Source organism: Tinamus guttatus, unplaced genomic scaffold (assembly GCF_059628265.1).
Source record: "Tinamus guttatus ecotype Peru unplaced genomic scaffold, ASM5962826v1 Tinamus_guttatus_pri_ptg000237l, whole genome shotgun sequence".
In the NCBI taxonomy this organism is placed as follows: domain Eukaryota; kingdom Metazoa; phylum Chordata; class Aves; order Tinamiformes; family Tinamidae; genus Tinamus; species Tinamus guttatus.
This window is the reverse complement of record NW_028288771.1, coordinates 453211-476493: the sequence shown is the minus strand read 5'-3', so window position 1 is coordinate 476493 and position 23283 is coordinate 453211. Positions and strand designations below refer to the sequence as shown.

Genomic DNA, 23283 nt, shown 5'->3' with positions numbered 1-23283 from the left:
GCTGCTTTTATTGATCTCCCTGAGAGGTGCCAGGTGCTTTGGTGATCCCCATGCTCAGCATCTTTGGAGAAGGCCAGAAGAGGGAGAGTCCACAAGAGATGGAGGGGATGGAGAGCAGGAACTCCGCCAGCAGAACTGCATGTGTCAAAGCGCAGTTCCATTGTATGATTAGGTGTGCACATCTCTAACTTTGCCACAGGGGAGGGTGGCAGAGAGGTAGTGTTTGCCATCTCGAGTGGCTTTGTGGCTCCCAGAGGAGCAGGGCTGGGTGCAGCTATTCTGGGCATCAATCACATGGTCTAGGGGACATTTTAATAAACACAGACCAGCAACAGAGCCAACAGCTTCTCCTTAAAATAGAGAGTGCTATTTGGGAGTGCGGCACAGCAAGCAAGCAACCTGTGCAGGCGAGGAGAGGAGAACCCGTGTACCCCGCGAAAATGTCCGACAAAACCCCCTTCGAAACGGATATGCTGACGCTCACGCGATTTGTTATGGAAAAGGGGCGCCGAGTGAAAGGAGCTACGGGGGAGCTGACGCAGCTGCTCAACTCCATGCTGACGGCCATAAAGGCCATATCCTCCGCAGTCAGGAAGGCAGGCCTTGCCCACATGTGAGTCCCTCTTAGCAATACGGGGAGGAAGAGGAGGAGGAGAAGGTAGAGGAGCATTGCTTGCACAGAGGAAAGGGCAGGGATTCATTAGCACATTGCAAGGGTCTTCTTTAAGCCAAGTGATTGTAGGCATGAAGGCAGAGCATGGAATATCAAGACTGGGAAATGGGGGATCTCCTTTTCTGGAGGAAATTTTAGCATTGGGCTCAAGCAGTTTAGACGAATTGTGGTGTGTAATATTTTAGTCATCAAGCTTGAGTCAGAATTTCAATGCACTACTATTTATCTCATTATCCCTTGTAAATGTTGATATTGGTATATTTGTAAATCTTTTGTGCATTTATGGAGCATCCCATTGACATATTTTCTCCTAACATGAAAGGGCAGTGCCTGAGCTGTGCAGACCAGGGCTTGCCTTGTCTCGGGAAGTCCAGATCCCTGATAGCAGTATGAGTAATAGTATAAAGCAGCAGCCCTACAAGAAATGCCATATGCATTCCCGAGTACATTATCTCCCTCCTCCCCCGAGTACTGTCAGGACTACAGATGGGAAGACTTAAAAGGCCCTATATGAAAAGCAAACACTGTGATTTGACATCTAGCGTTATGGAAAAGGCAATCAAAGAATTGGCCCAGCAAAACTTGGAATGAATTGAACTAGTAAGCTCAACTTCACACAACCAGCTGTATAAGACATCAACGCAAATGTTTTAATAGTGGTCTATTGGGAGCAGCTCAGAGAACTAGGAATCACTAATAAAACTGTTTATTTAAGATATACTCTTTTTTGTTTATATGTTGAAATAATATGCTTGTGTATATGCTTTTGTATATGTATATGAATATGTATAAAAATACACTTCTTTACACACACATGCACACATATAAGGAGATGGGAACTATATCTATGTACAGAATTAATTCCTCTTTTAGCTATGGAAACACCAAAATGTATGGCACATATATTTGGTCAAAGACCTCAATGATCAAATTAAATCACTATCACTCATATTTCTCAGGTGTGGAGTAAAATGTGCAGTGAGCCATGCTCATGTTAAAAAACAAAATGAAATACATTAAAAAAAAAGAGTGGTAGAGCCAGAGGTTGTACCCTCAAGCTCATACGTCATAACTATTAAATTATATTTCCTTTTTGTAGTACTATAAGATGAAGCTGCACAGTTTTGTCTTCTAGAGGAAAAGTTGTTTTCATTCCATTTCAAACTTCCAGTATAAAATATCTGAATTATGTAACGAGTGAGATAGATATACTAATGCATTTGATAAAAGTGGAATCGCCATCTTGCCAACATGACATGTAGCTACTAGTTCAGTGGAAGAAAGGTCTCTTTTTTATAAATAAAAGTTTTGAGTGATAACCAAGAAACATCCAAACAGTTTGAATAAACAAATGAGTCACTTGCACCATTCAAAGTACTGTAGCTAACCAAGATCCTTTGGAAAACCCTGTGGCAAGATTTTCAGTGCTGGTGAGTGGCTTCCACCTGTCTGCATGTGCACCTTTATCTCCCCACAAACAAGAGATGGAATCTTATCTTTTGAGAAAAAAAAAAAAAGAAAGAAAAAAAAAAAGAAACTAGAAAGCTCCAAACTTGCTAGTCCCTTCAAGTGAGAGAATGTGAGGTAATTTTTAAGTATTTCTGATATCAACATACATTTTTAGTAAATTTGGCATACAAAAGTATAGGAGAGATGTTTCAAAGCTATAAGTTTGGCTCGGAAACCTGTCTGGGAAGGTGTTGCCTGGCGAACGGGTGCTCAATGCTCCCTGAAAATCCAGTTCCTTTCATATGTCTCAAACTTGATGTGCCAAAATGGAAGTACCCAAAAAAATAGGTACTCCTGGAAAGCTCGGCAGTTTTGAGTGAGAAAAAAGATCTTACTCGTTGAAATTAATTAGTTGCCCTCTCCGTATTTTTTTCCTGTAATGAATTATGCTAAGGATATATTCCCTATTGTCTTACTTAAACTTCCAAGAGGACTGAACTTCAAAACTGAAGTTTCTGAACTGCAAAATATCAGCAACATACAATATCACTATGTAAATATCGAAAATTGTATTATTAAAACCACAGTTATAGAATGGAAGCATCAGCCCAACACAGTCCAGTGCCACATCATAAAACCAGCAGATCTTGATCCTGAGACACATTTAAGAATCAGGAATTGTTCAGAGGTCTTTTGAGCTCCTCATTTTTGGGCAGTTGAGGACTTATAGGACATGGAGCAAAGGACTATCACAAAGTATTGAATGGAGCTGTTTCAGCAGCAGGAAACTACCAACCTCTGTTAACGACCCTTTCTCCTTCCTCAAAGGTGCTGCTGGTGGGACCTCCCTTCAGAGGTGACAGCAGGCACGTGTAGGGCTGCCAGAGAAGGCAGGACACCCTGCCCTGGGAACAGGGTGGGGAGGAGATGCCAGCTGGACCAGAAGGACTGTGATAGAGCCCAGAAATGACGCCACCACTTATGGTTTTTTGTACGCCCACTTGTATTTTCTTACAGTGATTGTCATCTCCTAATGACCCTTAACAGTTTGAACCCAACGGTTAGAGCTGTGGAAATATAAGCAAGAAGGAGGCATCTTGACTTTTTTTTTTTTTTCCCCATAAAATCTTTTATAGCTCTCCTCATTGTTTCGGGTTTCTTCTTAAGGTTTTTGATTTTCCTAGGTTTGGTATTGCTGGCACCGTGAACGTGACCGGTGACGAACAGAAGAAGCTGGACGTGTTATCCAACTCCCTGGTGATCAACATGCTGCAGTCCTCCTACAGCACCTGCGTCCTGGTCACGGAGGAGAACGAGGAGGCCATCATCACCCCCAAGGACAAGCGGGTCTGTGCGGCCTCTGCCCTGGGGGGTTCGGCTCAGGCGGCAGCAGGTGGCACTCTCGGCTCAGGGATGACACCGGGCCTAGCCCCAAAACCGGCTCTTCAGCAGATTTGCTTGATTATTTCATTGCTTTGATGATTAACTGCGGCGGCAGCACGAGCTCGGTCACTAAGGGAGCTGCTGGTGGTGGGGGAAATTACTGTTAAACTTTTCTGGAGGGGTGGGGGATTAATAATTGTGGAGCTTGTAAACACACCCAGATCCCAGGCTTAGGTGTATGATTACATTCCGTGGCCATTACTGTAGCTGTTTTGGATTACGTTATTATTTAAGCAGGGTGAAGCAGGATGATGGTCTGGCAGAACTGGGCTGTAAATCGTCCACCCAGAGGAAACACATGCCGCTGCAGCGGGGCTGCCCCGGAGGGGATCCTGCTGCCTTGAGGCACTACTTAAACCATCTACCAGCCTTGCCCCAAGACTTCCTCCTTGCCCTCGTATCTCATGTTATAGTCACATCCTTTGGTTCAGGATAAAATGTAAGAAAACCTGTCTGCTAAGTCAAGCCAAAATGGCTCCTTTCATTTTCAAGCTGTTTCTTGGCTTGCTTAGAGTCAATGTGCGGGCTGCTCCTCTCCATCGCACAGGTTCATGCTGTGTCTGAGCCCTCTCCTACTCTGGTGGCTGTCCCAGTTGGGCTGGAAGCACAGCCTTCCCATTAAGCTCCATTAAGCTCACTTGGGAAGCTGAGGGCAGGCATAAACACATGGAGTCCACACAGTGAAGGAAAATAACACTTCAGGTCAACATATCACCGAATACTTACTGTACTCCTTCTGTTTCAGGGGAAATACGTGGTTTGCTTTGATCCCCTGGACGGCTCGTCCAATATAGACTGCTTGGCACCGATAGGAACCATATTTGCTATCTACAAAAAGGTAAGAGGTTGAATAGCACATGCACCACAATCCTTGCAGTAAAAACAAAACATCCCAGATCTATTAGCTTGCCTGGTTTCATTCCTAGGCTCTTAAATAAGTCTTTAGGGCTCAGCAGGGCTTGCAAGGGAGCAGAGCCTTTGTGCTCAAGAGCTTCCTGGATTCCCTGGAAGCAGACACTCAACACTGGGAAATTGCTGGCACTTCCTCCCTCGAGGCAGACAGGTACCTCAGTAGTCCTTGTTGCCTTTGGGCAGCCAGTCAGCTACCTCAGTCACATTTTATATGGTACTGGAGAACTGAGAGATGTTGTGGCACAGCACCAAACCTGCGGGTGACCTGGAGCTCCAGTTTCTACCAGGGCTACTCAGTACACTATGGGTGTGCACTGAGCAGGGCTGAGGCTGAAGCTCACTGTGTAGAGCACGTTACCACTGCAGCCTCCTCGTGCACACCTACGTGCATGGCGAGGACGGTGGCCGTCTCAGGATGGCAAGAAGTAAGGACGGCAGCCGTCTCAGGATGGCGAGAAGTAGTCACTAGAGCTGCCCAAGCCAGCAGGCCCTGCTGCTTTGCAGCCAATTTACAATTGTTAATAGTTAAGAGTGGCGCCAAGTCTTGTGATTTGACTGCTAATCTCCCGGCAGTTAGTGTTTTCCCTAAAGCCTGTGTTCACAGTCATATGACTGTGGGAGACCCTCTTTTTTAAGGCACTTTTACAGCCCTCATGACTGCAAATAAAGGCCTGCAAACTCAAAGGCTGCATCTCAAAGCACCAGGATATGCTTTCAAGGCCCTCTCTCATCTTTTAACCCATCACTTTCAAGCTAGACATTTGAAGTAGGTGATTTTCCAGTTATCACCGATGAGAACAGGTCTGCTAGAAACAGGCAGAGTAATGGCTCAGGATGATTAGGGTGACAGCACAAACCTAGTATCTGCCCACAGAACTAATTTTTAGCATGAGCCCCTGTTACAGGGTCACCCAGACAGGCCAGTTCTCTCCAAGACATGGCTTGTATGGCTCTGCTGTTCTAATACACATTAATATATTATAATACAGTATTGTAAACATTGTTTCTTAAGGTACTGTTTTTCACGAGGTGAATGTGCTTCAGCTCTTCTTAAAGAAATATTTACATTGCTTAGTGCAAATTCTTCATACCCAAATGAAAACAGTGCCAGTAGGGTGAAGGACAGTTTTTTAATTACAAGAACAACCTAGCATTTTAATGCAATATTGCCTCTGTCTTTACAGGGGAAATGGCAAATTCCAAAATATTTATTAATATGCCTTCCTCTCACATACAATATTTCATAGCAAAACTGTTAAATTCCAACCTCAAATCCTTTAAAATAATAGGAGCTTTAATAATCATTGCTGTAGGATAGTGTGGAAGAAATAAAAGTTACATATTTTTCCCAGTGGATGAAAATGCTTTGAGAAAGAAAATATAAATTTATTTTGCACTATTTAAACTGCAAGAACATCATTTTGGAAAACCTAGTACAAATCTACTTCCAAAAGATCATTCTCAGCAACTTCTGATATTTGGTACCTTCACATTTTCAGATGTTCACTTGGCTGATTTTCTCACCATGTTGCCTTAACTTCGTTCTCAAGGGCACCCACTCCATAACTGAAATACTGGCTTTGTTTTAAGATGAAGAAAGTCAACACTTTTCTATGAAGGCCTGTGTAGATGAGGCAGCTATAGATATGGTTTAACAGACATGGTGTTGAAGGGCTTACAGCTGGACTCAATGATCTTTAAGGTCTTTTCCAACTATAATGATTCTATGATTCTGTGATTCCATCTGTGACTTCAGACATTAATATGGTTCTCTATTGCTGTTCTGATCTCTAGCCAAGAACACCACCACAACCTCAGTTATCATCACTGCCTGGCAGAAGACCTTTTTATCAGTTTCTTAGGAGAACCATAAATACCATCTTAGGTTTTTTTCCTTCCTGAAGGCTGGGCAGGATTATTACAAAGCCCATTGCTCTGTTCAGCAGGGCTAGGAAGGAGATCTGCTGGCTCCTCAGCACCTTGGCACTCATTGGTTGGCAGGATGCTCTCAGTTGGTGGAGTGTCAGGCTGGTGGGTGTAATAAGCGTTGTTTTTTTGGTCTGGATTCTTCTGTGTTCTTCACCCTGCTGAGCTGAATCTACAAGTCATGATTCACACTCCATATATGTTATGATCTCTGCTTTGCTTTATTTCTTTATTTTTAACTTTACCAAGATCCCTGAATGTATTCTCTCCTTCTCCGTCCATCACTGCCATAAAGAATATCATCTTTTCACCTCAGAGGAGGTGTGACATGAAACACATGATATGGACAGAGCCTTCAGTCTGCACAATCCTTATATTTCAAAGACTTGCATAAGGAGATCTCACTACCTCCATCTCAGAGCCAACATGTAACAGAAAGGAAATTCCATCTGTACGTCAAAAAGAAGTGAAAATATTCAGAAGTTATCTGATTCTGCTGGTCAGTCTGATGCTCTGGTTTGTTTTGATTACACAGTGCTTGGCAGGGCATAACTACTGCAGAGTTAACAGTAAAATATCAGCTGATCTTTAGCTCTTTTTACACTTCAACAACCCTGCAAAAATTTTTTCAAGGCTGAACTTTTTACCTTCCATTTGGGAGCTGGCTCTTGGAAACATTTGCAACTAAGAACTGAAAACTGAGTGAATTCTGGCTAAATGTGTATCTTCCAGGGCAGAAGTTCATTTGTTTTTTCAGAATAGTCAGCAAGTGTATGGTTTCTCAGCCATTTAAACATGTAAAGAAAAAACATTCAAGTGTCAAGACAGAACTGAAAATCTTATCTCAGAAGAATATGCTTTCAAACAGCATCAAATGTAACCTATAGATGTAACATATACTTTATATAAACACCATGTCCCATAAAACAAACCTCTTTATTGCATGTATACAAAATCAAAGCAGTATTATTTTTACTTAGGAAAACATACAAAAAGATAGAAAAAATGGAATATCTTTGCAATTAGTTTTGTGAATGTATACTTAATTCCACATTTAATATTGCAACTGAGAGTCTACTACAGACAATGTTGTTTTTCAATGTTTATGCATTTTTAAAAGAAAAGATACTATGCGAGGTGTAATAGCTGGTTTTGAAAAAGGTTGTTTAGCAGAGAACTGAAAACTAATATTCAGAATTCGGGCATATACAAATGGGTGCTTTAGCTAATCTGCGTTCATTACATGCATTATAACCTTTCCAAATAAGCAGCTTGACATAGAGTAATTCCAGTGGACTCCGTGCAGATGCTGTATTTCAGTCTGCACGACAGGCTGAAAAAAATAGATTTCCTCCACAGAAAAAAAAAAAGGCAAAATAATGGAGGTGAGAGAAGGAGTAATTTTTTAGCAAAATACATAAAAAAACCTCTGATACATAGTAACGAATGTTTTCAATTATAATCTTCAGCTGAAGGTGAAAGCATTTTGATGTGGAACTACTGTCCACACGTAACGAAACATAAATTTTGGTGCCCAGTGCCCCTGCTTTCCTCTAGGAGCTGACATATGATGATGAGCTGCCTGATTCCTCCAATACCCCTGGCCTTTCACCTTGACAGAGCCTACCTGGCACCCTGGTAGCTTCTTGTCCCCAGGGTATCACAGAGTATTTGTCAATTTGTTTCAGTGTTTTAAACGTACTGTTGAAAAAACATGGAAAGTATTCTTGATTATTAAAATGATTTATCCAATCTTAATCACATATTTTATTTCCTAAACAAAAAAGCTTCTTTTTGTTTGGTTTTAAACTAGATACTTTGGGATAGATCTGAGATTTCTACCCAAATGCTACTCAGTCTAATTAAACTCGTGCATCACTTTCAGAAATTATTTGAGACTGAAACAATTAAATGTGAAACTGGTGTATTGAGACAGGGAATGAAGAGCTTCTCATATTAATTCCTAATAAATCAACATTAGAAAATGTGCATAAAATCCACAACTGACAAAATTTTTAGATTAATAATTAGGCATTAGTATCAAGCATTCTCTACCCATTCTGTAGTTTAAGGAAAAAAGATAAAAAAGAGTTTAAACAACTTGTTCAGGAAGTAAAAGCTGGAGTCCATATTCCAAAGCACTCTAGGTTCTTCTTCCTTCTCATCCAAACAGTGAGACCTGGCTGGAAATATCTATACATTAATACATAAGGTCTGCTTAGGCTATTCTTGTTCAGTGATCATCAGAGTATCAGATGGGAATGAGTGCTGTAAATTGATACCAAATTAAAAAACTTAAGTAAAATGATGTGCAAAAATTTATACATGAACTTATATATGCATAGCTACACATGCATATATTTTATATTTGCAGATGCATACACCATATATGTGTGCATGTTCATCACACCTGAGTAACCAGCAGAGACCAATGCACAATTTTTTATTCCAGCATGTTGCATCATCTACCCTTTCACTCTGCTCCTGGACACAATCTGTTTGCAAGGCATGAAATGTTGATTACTGTGTTCTCCGTCACAGTCATCTCTATAAAGGATGTCAGCAAGACAGCTCATGCTTAAATTTATGGAAGGAAATAACACTTCTGTCTCAGATTTCTGACGCTCTTGAGTTAATATTGCTAAGTGGTAGTGCAAGGTATCAGCTTTGCTGCATGTATCATATTGAATGCACAAATTGTATAAAATATACTCCCACTGTCCTGTCCCAGCCTGCACATACATTTGTACCAAACTTGTCCTGTACTAGCAGGAACCACCTCTGTAGTGATGGTTTCGAAAGCCTAGATTGACATAGTAAAGAAAGCTGCTCCAAGTATCTAATATTGACCTATACATTTTCCTCAGGAATCAAGCGAGGAGCCCTCTGAGAAGGATGCTTTGCAGCCCGGACGCAATATTGTTGCTGCAGGATATGCCCTGTATGGCAGCGCTACCCTGGTGGCCCTCTCCACGGGGCAAGGAGTGGACTGCTTCATGCTCGATCCGGTACAATCTTGTGTTAACAACATTGGTACAATCTTGGTGTAAATAACACGGCTGTAGCCCTTCAGAAATTACGTACTTGGACCTACTCACTTCTACTGCTGCTTCTCTCTGAATTTGAAGCAACCTGGGTTGTTCTCCTCTCACCCACCTCTTGTAGCAGCCCACCTGCATCTTAACATCACTCAATGATCCCGGTGCATGGTGGCTGCAACACTTCTGTTTTTGATGTTGTTTTTTGATTTTCTATTCAGTGAACAAGAATATTTGACACTCTGATCATTCAAAGCAAATGGCTGCTTTGCACTTGAAAACACTTAAGAAAAAAGTAGTCTGAACAGAAAATTTGCAAAAGCAGAATTGTGCCCATATAGCTAGAAATATGTTGTCCCTCAGAACCCAGCCCAGTAACTCCAAATTGACTGAACGGGAGGAGACTTCTATGAGAGACTAGAATTAGATTTAGCCAATAATATAGAAATTGTTTAATCAAAGCATAGATTGTTTTCAAAATTCCATCTTAATTTTATCAATAACCTGAGTAAAGAGATTGTCCTCTCAAAGAGGAAGCTTCATTCAAACTCTGAACAGCAACTTCGCAGGAGGGGAGAGCCAGTTACCTTAGTCATTTTTAGATATAATAAGTCAAGCAACAAAAGTTCAAAAATCACAAGGCAATATAATGTATTAATTTCTAACCTCGTGATTTGTGGATAGCAAGAGAATGGGATTCACAATCCATCAACTTTTGAGGTTGACTGCTCTTCATTCAACATGCTAACAATTACAGTTAAGCTGCTTTTTGTTTATACTACCAGCATGACAAGTTTTCCTGACCTTAGCACTGTGATTTTTGATCTGTTTGAAATACTGTGAAGTTACATACAAGACTAGTGCCGAAGGACCAAGCTAGTGTTTCTGCAATCTCTAGTGTGGCAGCTGACACAGAAAATCAACAAAATGATCTCCTGCTTGCTCATAACTAGTCTCTGTCATTCTTCTGTAGGCTCTTGGGGAATTTATTTTGGTGGATAAAGATATCAAAATCAAGAAGAAAGGAAAGATCTACAGTCTCAACGAAGGTTATGCCAAGTATTTTGATCCTGCAATGACAGAATATTTACAGAAGAAGAAATTCCCTGAGGTAAGGAAATAGTTGCTCTGTACCCAATTCACCATGCACATTTCACACAGTTCCAACTGAGGGGAGCTGAATTCAGACCCCGTAACCCTATGATACTGTCCACTTCATTTTGGCTCCGTGACTAGCGTGTTAGTTTCCAGTGCTCTGACATGTTTTACAGCTTAGACTTTGGTAAATAATAATAATAAAAAACATAGCTAGTTCATTGCCATGCATAGGAAGAGTTTCTGTAAATGAAGACTGAGGCTTTTCCATAAACATCTGAAACTGTGCCAGCAAAATGCACATATTTGAATACGCAATGTGGCCATGTGTACAGCTGTGCATTTGAGGCTAGATCCCATTTACTGCTCAGAAGGTGTCTGCAGAGATCTGGGAAGAATAACCTTCCTTTTCCTGTACACTTCTACATCAGTGTAGCCCTGGCATGTCTACTTGCCTCTTAGGGAGCACAAAAAAACCCACAGGTTAATAAAAGGAGGTGGGTGTCAAAATTATCCATTTATATTGTTGAGAAAATTATATTATACCCTTCATGAAGATAAGGCTGAAAATTTCCTATGTCTGATGAACATCCCCAAGGGGATGGGCAGGATCTGTACCACCTCTGATCAATGATACAAGGACACACACAAGCTTTCAAGGAGCTCTCTGTAAAGTGTGACTGCATGTAACCAGTAGACACAGGAAAACATGGTGAAATATAACTTCTCATGACTGATTTTTGCCAGGAAGCTGTTTTAATCCTCTTTCTACTAGGAAAAAAAATGCATAGGATTATTTTAAAGCTATTTTTAAGTCTTCTTATATAGGGAGCATAAAAAAGCTGATGCATCTCAAAGAAAACTTCAGGGTGCTATACAGGACAATGAATAAGAATTTAAGCCATGTTTCTTGGAAAAGCTCTTTCTGAGCTGTAAATCTGATTTTAATGAGAGCTGCAATCCTGATGTCTGGGCAAATGCTCTCGTGCATGTTACTCTAGACCATTTCTATAGAGCTTGTCACCTCATGGCATTTTACAAACGTTCAGTGAACAGCCCTGGAACTCCAGAGGAGCTTCAGCCAAGCTGACTTGGAAGCCCCCAGCTCCCAAGCACAGCTTTCCTGCTCCCTGAAAACTAATCCAGCTGGGAAACGGCTTCCGGGCTTCTCCTGCTGTCCGCAGCACACTGAGCTAAATATTTCATAGTATGGACTGGGCTGTTTTTGCAAAACACCCATATGGTGTTTTAAAAAAAATAACAAACAACACCAGGCAAACAGGAAAAGGTTAAACAGAGATTTGAAAAACTTAGGGGAAGGACTGGAGAGATAAGCAAAGTATCATCACAGGCTCTGCAAGGACAGCTCTGTCATGTGATCCAGTAAATCCTTAGGTCAGGACACACAGGAAGAACCTTATTCGCAAACACTATGCAATCTCATGCTTGTGCTTTGTTTGGGGAAAAATATTGTTTTGCTGATTCTTCTGGTCAGCAGAAGATGTTTTTGTCATTTCAAAGCAAGCAGCACACTGATCATCCAGGGCCAAGCCAGAACTTATTATTTCAGTTATTTGTTACTTTCTAATACATTTTTTCCTTCCTTGGTCCTACCCGCCACGTCCCCTGTCTCCTAGTTCTTGGTCAGCGTGCTGTTCAGATGAATCTCCTAGCATTGCTACAGGAAAATAAAGAGTAAAAACAGAAAAGAAAAAGGAAGTACAATGATGCCCATATTCTTTGTTCTGTATCACCCCTTGTCATCCAGTGACAGTGACCTGAACGGGACATTTTGGACTACAAAGCTACACTGACCCTCAAAATTTCTTGTGGAGCGCAAAACACCTAAGGCTTCAAACTTGAATTAAAAGCGCTAGAAAGAGGACACTTCTGCAGATGAGCTATAAGCATCTTAATATTGCCATGTGGATCACAGTGGGAACTACTTCTCTAGGTTCAGCCCTTTCTTCTGTAAAGGCAGTCCAGAGTAAATCTAATTTTTTTAAGCAACACAGAACCACCTGGTGCTTCACCAGCTTGAAGAACAAGCTGCTCTTTGCAGCTGTTTGCAAGGTTCCCTGTGTCACCAACCTGCCTTTTCCAGCATGATCTCTATAATAGGCTTTGCTGATGCAAAAAGTGTATCTGCACAAAATGTCCTCTAGGCCCTCTCAAAGTGACTTTTTCTTCCTGTAATGCATGCAGGGCCCTGGTCTCCAGCTGGAGCTGGTTCATTAATGGTAGAACAAACAAATGTAACATGGGTACCTTCATACTTTTTGCTAATCCACATAATTTTAACTTGATTTTCTGTGGCCGCAAGAGAAACAGGGTCTCATGGCAGCGCATTAGTGACACCCTGGTTAAGGACCTGAAGGGCCTGTTGTAGCAATGCCGCAGGAAGAGCACCTGGACACACAGCAGGAAGCCTGCTGCTGCCAGCACAGCTATGCCCCAGTGACATGCAAAAGCTAACAGAAGCACTTTGCTTGTCACCGTAGCTGTGCATACTGAAGGTGAGATGCAGGGAGTTGCTCTTGTAGTCTGTAGGAAATGCTGCTAGTCATCATACAAATGCAAGAAAAAGCTGGCCTTGCTCTTCTCTGGAGGAACAGAGCTGTGATAAACAAGCAGAAGAATTGGGGAAGCGGCTTTCATCATGTCACAAAGGAAAAAAAAAGAATAATAATAAAAACATCACAGGACCTTTATGTTATGAGCTACTTTCATTCCTTTAGGTTAAGCAAAGAACACTTTGTTCAAATAATAAGGATACTGACCAAGGGAACATCAAGGCTCTTTCATTTGCATCAGCTGAACTATTGCTAAGTGCTTACTGGGCAAACACAGTTTGGCATTAGGGAGAACTGGAGATGAATTTACCTAGGATTCACATGCTCTGTTATTTTGCTTGAGAAGAAAGACTGGGCAACATGCCAGCAAACATGCAACACCTATTAACTTTCTCATCTGTAAGAAAAACATACAAGTGGCTATACCGGAGAAACAGGAAGTTTCCAAAGGGGCCAGACTAGAGAGACTATTTATTTGTTCTATGCAAGTAGCTGGACGCTAAGGCAAATGCAAAATTTACTTCAGTCGAACTTCGGGTGATCACTACCAGAATGGAGCACATTCTGCTGTGTACTTTTCTCAGAACAAGCTCAGCACTATGCTGAGCAGGTAAATTTCTGTTAAGATAAGAGACAACTAAAATTCTCTATGGCCTTTCACTGAATGTACTTAATGCTTGAGTATACATGACCTGCACATAAATAGGAAGCCCAGCGTATCCCAGATGCATTTGATTTGTGCATAGGCAGCACAGCTGGGTAGTTTTACACCTGTGGGGTGCAGTCTTCTAATTTGATAGGGTCATAAATGCAATCCTTATCAATCCATACTATGGCCTACCCGCTATCAATATTCAAGTCTAATAAATTTTTCTCGAAACCTACTTCATCACCTTCCTTAGAAAGCATAAAAGAGTTCTTCTTTTAAGTGTATTTTTTAAAAAGTAATTTTGTGTTATAACCATATTATTTCCTGAAAATTTTATTTTCTAATAGTACAAAATTTCACCTGATCCCTCTTTAAGTTTTTTTTTTTTTTTCTAACCTCAGATTACACAGCTGCAAGGTCACAAATGCAAATAGCTGTGAGATGGAGGAGTTATCATTTGATATCTAAATATGTGGTTATTTGAGGGTAAGCCATGGGATTTAGAGAATCAAGTTCTTGAAAGGACTGTTCACCTGTGTCTAAAAAATATATGATCAACAGCCAAGTTTAAACAAGACAAAAATAAAAGCCCCACATCATGTCTTATCCTTCAAGGCTTTTTACTGTTTTTCTCTGAATTTTCAACAGTTCTAATCTGTACAAAAGAAAAAAAAAAAAGTAGCTTAGGTAATAGCACAAGTGCAGCTGAACAAAGATTACGTAGGCCAAACACTTCCCTATTCCAGCTTTACTACCAGCTGTAAAGGATATCACAAGCCTCATATTTAGCAGTTTTCTCAAGACTCAAGTTCCTATACTGTTGTATTTCATCATATTGTGTGATTACATGAGAATCTGTTCCCATTTCAAAAGAGAGTAAATATCAAAGCATCACTGCATAGAATAGTTAGAAAATTTGACTTCGAAACAGAAGGACTTTTGTCTTTATCGATTTTTCCCCCTCTAATCTGCCTTTTTTTACCAACCTCATGATTTTGTTGGGGACTTAATTTGTGATGCCCTTATTCTCTGAAGCAGCATTGCTGCACAAGTTCTCTCTATGAATTTCTTCAAAACTAGTATCAGCACAATGCAAAGTTTGTAGTAGGCAACAAGTTAGTAGACAACTGTTCCAGATAAGCGAAAAAAAAACACATGCAGAAGCTCTTTTCAAAGTTTTAGCATTGCACTGCATAAGTATATGGAGTATACGTGTACGAGAAGCTCCAGCCTTTGGTAATTTATTGGGACAGGTCTGGATTCCTCCTTTGTGTCACTGAGAGGGACTGAAAGATGTCAAAGACCCAAAGGACTTTTTAACAAACTATCTTTCAAAGAGCTTTTCTTCACTTTACGGCTTTATTATGTATTTCCTCTTCATAGAAGTCCCTCATGTGATGTTTTTCTCCTGCTGGAGTTTATTTGGTGTATATTATTATATCTATTTATTCAAATAGAAATACCTTCTGTATTTTTCACCTTGCCGTTTTTATCATCAGTAACCCTGAAGTTGATGTGAACGTTTTCCTGACTGCTTGCCCTAAAATGACATCTCCTTCAAAAACATTAATTTCTAAGCTGAAAGTGAGAAAAACTATATTCACAAAGAGATTCCTATCTCCCAAACTGAGTTCCCAAATGAATGCTCTGACCAGTTTCACAGCTTGGCAGGTAAGCTAGAGGGAAAACAGCTACAGTTCTTTGGGAACTGTCTGGACTTGCAGCAAGATGAAATTGTCCCCCTCATCCCATGACCTCGAAGGCAGCCAAGGAGCAGCAGTCAGCTGGATACCTTACTCTGATCATGGGAAGAGAAGCTTTTTCAGTCAGTGTTTTCAGCCCCTGCTCGCTCACAGCCATGATACCATATTGTTGTGCACTAAAGTGCTCAGTTTTAGGCTTGTTTCGGCATTTACAGTTTCCCATAAGCAGCAGTTGATTTAAGCAACTTTAGTATCTGGTTTATAACCAAATGACATTTTGATGTGGTACCAGCTACTTGGTCTGGTGGATATAAAACTCTACTTTATGTTTTTCAGGATGGCAGTTCCCCATACGGTGCCAGGTACGTCGGCTCCATGGTGGCTGATGTTCACCGTACATTGATGTATGGCGGGATCTTCATGTACCCAGCGAATAAGAAGAGCCCTAAAGGAAAGGTAAGTAAGTTATTTGACTTGTACAGTGAACATAGGTGACCTAATACCTCCACTTTTCCAGGAAATATATATAGAAATATAATTTTATATTCCTGTAGATCTTTTTTACATGGATATGACGGTCAGCAATCCAATTTACAATAACTCTGAAGATAGAAAATTTTATGTGTTCTTATTCTACAAATAGACCACAATCAAATTCAGTTTTTGTCTTGCGGTATCAGGCACTCTTGTTATCCAACTTCTAAATGAAAAGGTTTTAAAAGAGATCTGATTGTGGTGGTGGATCTGCAGATCACACTTTGGAAGCAACTGGCTCACTGTGTTACAGATTGACCATGCCGTGCTGACTCCAACACCTTCTTCCGGTCAATACCATATCTGAAAATTCCTATTTGCATGTTTTTTTTATAACTTTGGCTGGTATATGCAGAAATTTGCCCTCATAAGTTTACTTGCCCCATCTACTATGGTTGTGTCAGAACGTACCGAGCTGCACAGTTCTTTAGGGACAGAGACATTGGAGCATCCAGGTGAACATGTATTCATCCTATGAAGAACAGCAGATCTGGAAGACACAGGAAATAAGGAGACCAGGAGAATAATTGTGTTTAAAATACCCCATAAGTTTTGCTAATGTGTTTGTACAGGTCAAATTTTGTTTAAATATCTGACATAGCATTCCAGGAAAAAAAAAAGTAAAAAAAAAATCATTAAATGGTGGCTATCTGTATCAGAAAATAGTGGGCATCTGTATGAGAACAAGAGGCAGCAGAAATTTATTGTGTGTGACAGCAATGGACTTGCTGACTGCCTTCTTCGAGTTGATCTCTCTTTGGAAATCTACATTAAATCATTATCAAAAACAACAGGTGAGAACCAGCAAAGAAGAACTTATGTTCAAAGCACAAATATCTATATACAAATAGAGAAATCAAGATTTCCACGTGCATTAACTTGCACTGGCTATTAGGTGTGCATTGCACTGGTGTAGGGGAGAGAAATGAAAGAAACATTAATCATCATTACAAATAAAACCTCCCTTTCCTTCTCAGAGACCAGGTAGGGATGAAGATAATGTATTTAATCTCTCAAAAGACCCAAGTGGATACACTGCTTTTTTAAGAAAGCCACAAGAATTTTCTCTGGAGCACAGAGGACCCTGCTGTGTCTTAGGGCTGGTTCAAAGGCAGAAACAGCTGCTTTCTACTATTTACAGGAAAACATATGCAGTGGTTAACGGTTTTCTGAAGCAAAGCATCAGGACTCCAGTTCCCATATTGTGTTGTCTGCAGCATTTCGGAGTGTTGTATTGATCTAGTTTCACGCAAACTTGTTTTTGCAACAAGTTTTTGGAACAACTTGTTTTTGTTTGTGGCTGACTCCCCAGTTGTTCCCTGAAAGACAGTCTATGCGCTTAGGTAGGAACTGAGAGGAAGCAAAATGAACCGGATTTGACACAAAAACTTTAGAGCCAATGTAAACAATTTGCATGTCATCCCTAGGCTGTAGATTCTTTCCCCTAAATTAAAATGATGAGCATAAAACGGTGAGCATTAAAATGGTGAGCATAAAATGATGAGTCATGTGTTTTCCTTCACCATACAGAGATAAGCAATGCAGAACTGGCCAACATATAGATGCTCTCGTCAAAAAGGAGATGCCAAGTAATATTTTTGAACAGTTCTCCCTCTGTCCAACCCATCTGCTTATCCTGGTACACAGTTAGTCTTTTCTGTCACTCCTTCTTTTCCCCCAGGAAACGTTCTGGCTTTGGCACAAATGAAAAGCCTTTTCATTATTTGCACTACCATTGTTGTTCATCAGCCCCTCATAAAGTGCAAGAGAAACATTCAACTAAAACAATGTATGTTTAAAAGCAGCCAGTTTTCCTCTGCACCCTTTCAAACTCAGAAGCTTTTGGCATATGTCAAAGTTAGGCCATATGTTTTGGTATATGAACAGCTATCAAGGCCAAGTGCCCACGTACTCAGAGTGAAAATTTGCTTTCAGTCAATACTGTAGTTACTTTTGAATCCAGAGATGCTGTCTGCATGAGAGCAGGACACTGGAGCCTATTCACATTTCTGAAGAGCTGCAGTTGCAACCTGAAATTCGACTCTGGGAGCATCGGATTTCAAACGCCAAAATATCCTGATCAAACACAACGCAACTACCCCAAGCTTGGAGAGAATAGTTAAAGCCTGTGAACAAGAAGAGACTTCAGCTTTTGTTTCCCATATCATTTCTGTTAGTGGCTTCACCTTTCACTGGGGACTGCGGCCTCAGCAGCTTCTCTGACATTTTTGACCAAACGCTGCGCAGGGACGCTGCACACCAGCGTGCCAGATGGGAAACCAGGGTGCTGGTGCGAGGATGTGGGGTCAGCGTGCTATTCCTCAGGAGAGGGTGGGTGAGAGGAGGTGTGGGGAGGAAAAGGAAAAGAGTAGATGTTGCTCATCAACCGTGCCAAAGGTCGCAAAGTAAGGTTAGGTTCTGTTAGGTTCTTTGGTGTTATTTCCCCATAGGCAGTCACCTGTTTCCTCTTTCCTTCTAGCTCCGTCTGCTCTACGAGTGCAACCCCATCGCCTTCATCGTTGAGCAGGCAGGTGGCATAGCCACCACAGGCACCCAGGCCGTGCTGGATGTGAAACCCGAGGCTATTCACCAGAGGGTCCCTCTCATTCTCGGTTCTCCTGAGGACGTGCAGGAATACCTCGCCTGTGTACAGAAACACCAGAAGAGCAGCTAAAGGCACTTCCACACCAGACCTTGCTCATCTCTATGCCGGAGAAACAGTGCAGCTCAAGGCAGTGGGTGCTAGCATTTTAACATCCTCTTCTCCATGAAAATACCTTTTAATGAGAACATGAGAAAGAGTGAGAATGGCTGGTGGAAAAAAAATGAAAAAGCTTAATTTCTCCTTGTGAACAAATGCAAAAAATTATTTAATGGTGGTTTCTGCAAAGTAAATGTAGAACCAGCAATAGTAGCTACTTACTTTGATGTTAACAAAATGAGTGGATTGTGTCAGTCCTCCAATTGATCTAAATCCAGGCATCTGACATTGCAGTTGCTGGAGTTGTCTGAGGCTGAAATATTTCACGTCAGTGTTCGTAGCGCCATTATCTGGATTTGCTGCCAGCGGTTTTATTGCAGGTGCTTTCACTCTTCTCAAGCCCAACAAGATAAGAGGTCCTGTGCTGTCTGAAGCACTTTTTTCAAGTCCAAATTGTATTTGTCCTGGGTAACTGTAATAAAGCTGAAAATGCAGCAACCTTGCTGGACAATTTTGGTTCTCACGTGAATGGGAAAACACAGACAGGCAACCTTCAATGGCACAAATTACAATAAACCCTTGCTCTGAATGTGACGTTCCAAGCATCTCCATCCCACTTGATCCATAATCCCCTGGAGTGGAAAATGAAATGAAGATTACACAAAGCAGCTGCTATGCCTCCGTTTTCCCTTGCTTTGAAAAGTATTCATTTCAGATTTAAACTCTCCTTTCGCACATAACTGGAGTGAGCTTCCTAGATAAGTCTAGCATATTCATCGCAGCAGAATCAACTCTGAAACCAGCTGGCCTTTATTAAGCAATGAGGAAGAAAAAAAAAGAGAGAAATTTTCAGCTATGATAAGAGTGTGAAAATTAAGATTCAGATGACTTTAAGTATAAAGCACCCTGTCACTTTAACTGGAATTACAGCCGATTCCTTGACAGCCCTCCTGTCTCCTGCAGGCCTCATTACATGGGCATTTCTTTCGGTGAAAGAAAGCAGCTCTTAAGCAGCTCCTGCCCTGGCTGCTCCTTTTCTGCCTTGCCTCTGACTGTGCTTGTACATGACTGTATTAGGAATGCATTGTGAGCTAGAACAGGGCACAGGTAAGAGTTAAAAATACTCCTAAAAAAAAAGAATAAAAAAAACTCTGAGTTGTTTTTAAAACTTAGAGCCACGCTCTATTATTCACAAAGAGGTAACAGGCTGAATAAAGGCAGACAGAGAACTCTCCAGATCAGGTATTTACTCTTAATCATTGTTATCCCACAGTCAGGATGTGATTTCAGTGCTGCTTCTGGTATCAAACTGCACTTTCCACAGGTCTTTATCTGACACTGTCTGAGGCAGTAACAGTGACAAGGGCTGGATCAGCAAGTACACCCTGTACTTGTTTATTCTGCCCTTCGTCATGTGCTTCCCGAATCTCGGGTGGGGTGTCAACAGCAGAGCACAGGCAGCACTGAACTCCTGGACACCAGAGAGGAGCCAGGAAAGACGGAAAGCATCTAGGCAATGGCTGAGGCAGCTTCACGCTGCAGAGTATAATTTTGTGGAAACTAGCAAGCTAGCTTGCTTTTTCAGCAAAAGTACACACGAAAAATATACATATATAGGCTCATACAAAAATATGAGAACACAAATGTTTATTTCAGCAAATTCTGAGAGCATTCCACTGCATTATTTAAAACAGAGAACTTGAAACCAAGCAGAACTGGAGGGCAGTCTAGAAATATGGTGTCACCAGTGCCACATGAGGAGAAAGAGCACACGTAGCCCTGTGTCCTTTCCAGCGGTCTGACAGCAACACACGCCGTGGGTGACCCAGCTCCTGCCCTCGCACGGACAGCTAAACCAGCACCTGCACATTGCTCTGCTGCGGCACCTCAGCAGCAGCATAAGGACATCAGGGCTGCACGCATACGTGTGGTTTCAGAGCAAAACTTGCCCATACTCACAGCTGCTCTCCAATTTCAGCTTTCCCTGTGTTTGTACGGTCTTTAGTGGAGGAGCTGGGGCTGGGTAAGCAGCCTGCAGGCAGCTGTAGTTTTGGTAGAGGCTAATGATTAAACAATACAGCCCACAATTTGTGGACTGCTGGGTAACTGGTATCTAAAAAGGGATCAAGATTTTGGCTGAGCCAGGGTTTTTCTTCATTTGGTAAACGGCGCATGCAAACCCCAAGCACAGACAGAGAAAGTGGTGACTTTCTTTGTCACGAGCTGTGGTTTCCCTTCACACCAGTGTCCCACCTCGACCTGCTGCACTGAGGCTGCTTTTCCAGGACGTTACATGGTCCCTGTTACCATGAGAGTATCAGAGCCACCCTGCAGCTGGTTTATCCCGAGGAGAGGGAGGAATTAGCAGGCTGGATGGGAAACGCAAAGCCCAGTATAGTCACAGTCCAATATCCGACACTGCGATTTCAACTGGGGAATAAAGGAAAAAAAAAAAAGGAAAAGAAAGAAGATAACAGGTGGTTTCATTTTACGTGTCCCGGACACTCAAAAGGGGAACTGAGCTATAGAAACAGAACTGAGAAGCTGTTAGAAAGCACATCCTGCTCCAGAGTGTCCTCAGCTGGCAGGAGGGCATTGCTCTGGGAGAGGAACGTCAGTCCAGGCGGCCTGTTCCCCGCGAGGTTGGAGGCGGACGCGTCCCTTCCCGGTGCGGTGCATTTGCTCAGAGCCGTCTGACGCTGGCAAAGCGCAGGGCGCCCACGGCGCCACGCAGGGGAAGCCACAGCCTGGTGCCGCCGCCGGCCGCGGGACTGCCACCGCGTTTCACTGCAGAGCCGCAGAGTGCATGTCCAGCGAGTGGAGAGCGGTGGGAATGGCGGCGCACCAAGGACCAAAACTGCCCGGAGTGACTTGAACTGCCTTGTGACCTACAGCGCAGGTTGGGGCTCAGGAACGGGCTGGGCTGGCACGGTTGCCATCAGGAATGCCGGGAGCACTGCTAGCTGAGCACCGCGGCAGGGCCGTCCGCGGCTGATGCGCTGGCACCGGCACGCTTCTCCGAAAGGCAGAGCGGCTGAAACACAGAGACTGCCCAAAATACCGGGTCACATGTGTCTTTGAGCATTCGCATCACAGACCTACACCTCAGCCTGTTCTCTGCAAAGCACACAAGCATGGAGAAGGTTCTCCTTTTCTTTGTAAAAGCAGGCACTGATATCCCTTGGGAAACAAACAAATAAACCAATAAACCTTTCTTCATATACAGAATGGAAGCAAGGCTTCATGCTAATTACAGATGGAGCAAAAAAAAAGATCTCTTATCTTTACTGAATTGTATTAACTGGTTGGGCTAATTGTGGGATAAAAAGGTAATTGGTACATATGGAGCACCAAAGAGATATTTAAGAGAAAAATGACAAGTGTCCTGCAAACATAAAAAAGAAGATAAAAATCTATCTCACAGAAATATGCAAAGTCCAAAAGTAGGTAAAGAACAAAATTAACACAGAGACTGAACATCTATACACAAATAGCCACCACTAGGTTCCAATAACTTCCGACTGGTTTTGTTCCTGCCTTCCTGAAAACACAGGACTGTTTTTTGGAAAAATACAGAAACATGAGGCTCTAGACAAGTCTGTAAGAGGTGCTGTGTGGGTCTGCTTTAGCACCGAGGCAGCGCGATAGGTGCTGTTCCCACCGAGGTCCTTCCGTGGTTTCCCTCGCTCGATGCAGGGGTCTGGATTTGCCTTGGCAGAGCCCGTTCACGAGATGCTGCGCGGCTGTCCGCTCGCGGCCTTTGCGCTTCGGCGCTGCTGCTGAGGGCAGCGAGGGCGCGGAGGGCGCCGGCCGCAATAACACAGCGCTCACGCAGTCACCAGCAGCGCTCGGCCCACGCGCTTCTCGTCACCTACTGCGCCCCTTGCCTGGGAACCATTTCACTGCCCTCGGAGCGCTGCCCCTGCCACAGGGATAACGGCGCGGAGCCGCGCGCGGCCCCCAGGGCGCCAGGCCAGCCCCATCCCCACGCGCGGCCCCCAGGGTGCCAGGCCAGCCCCATCCCCACGCGGGACACGGCCGCTCACGGCGCCCCGCGGGCCCAGGGCTGCTGAGGCGGCCGCGCCGCCATCACGCGGCCCGGGAAGGAAGGGGCACGTCGGCCTCCCCGCGCGCCCGGAGCGGCGGCGCGGCCCCCACAGCGGGTGCTCCGCAGGCCCCGCCGTCACCGTGAGGGGACGCGCGGTCTGCGTGTGCCTTGCTGCTCCGGCTGTTTGGTTTCCTGCTTGCTTCCTGCATGGATGATTCGTTCCCGCTTTCGGTAACCTGGCATGACTCATTATGCCAGTGTGGAAAGAGAGAAAGAGGAGCCTGCACAAAGGAAAACAATGCAGAGAAGTTAAAGGGAAGAGAACGGGCTCTGTAAGCAAAGCTGGATCTGGAGCGTAAACTTAGCACAAGAAAAAGAACTCGAATTTTTATTGTGTGAAGGCCTGTTGAAGTTACATTTTGGGGAAAAACAAAAACAAGTGGGAACAGCGGTGACCTGTCAGACGTACAAGCACAGCTGCTAATCTGCTGCATGACCTCTGGCAAGCAGTTTTGTTGCACTCAGCTTTTTTTCCTCTC

The 23283-nt window shown here is 42.8% G+C and overlaps 1 protein-coding gene across 1 annotated transcript; it reads left to right on the top strand.

The window, feature by feature from the left end:
• Positions 1-264: 264 nt before the first annotated feature.
• On the top strand, positions 265-18695 carry LOC104571309 (fructose-1,6-bisphosphatase isozyme 2). Its single transcript, XM_010218399.2, has 7 exons — positions 265-613; positions 3307-3469; positions 4311-4403; positions 9271-9411; positions 10415-10552; positions 15798-15917; positions 18475-18695. Exons 1-7 carry the CDS (start codon positions 441-443, stop codon positions 18667-18669), a joined length of 1023 nt encoding a protein of 340 aa, XP_010216701.1. The 5' UTR covers positions 265-440; the 3' UTR covers positions 18670-18695.
• Positions 18696-23283: the final 4588 nt, after the last annotated feature.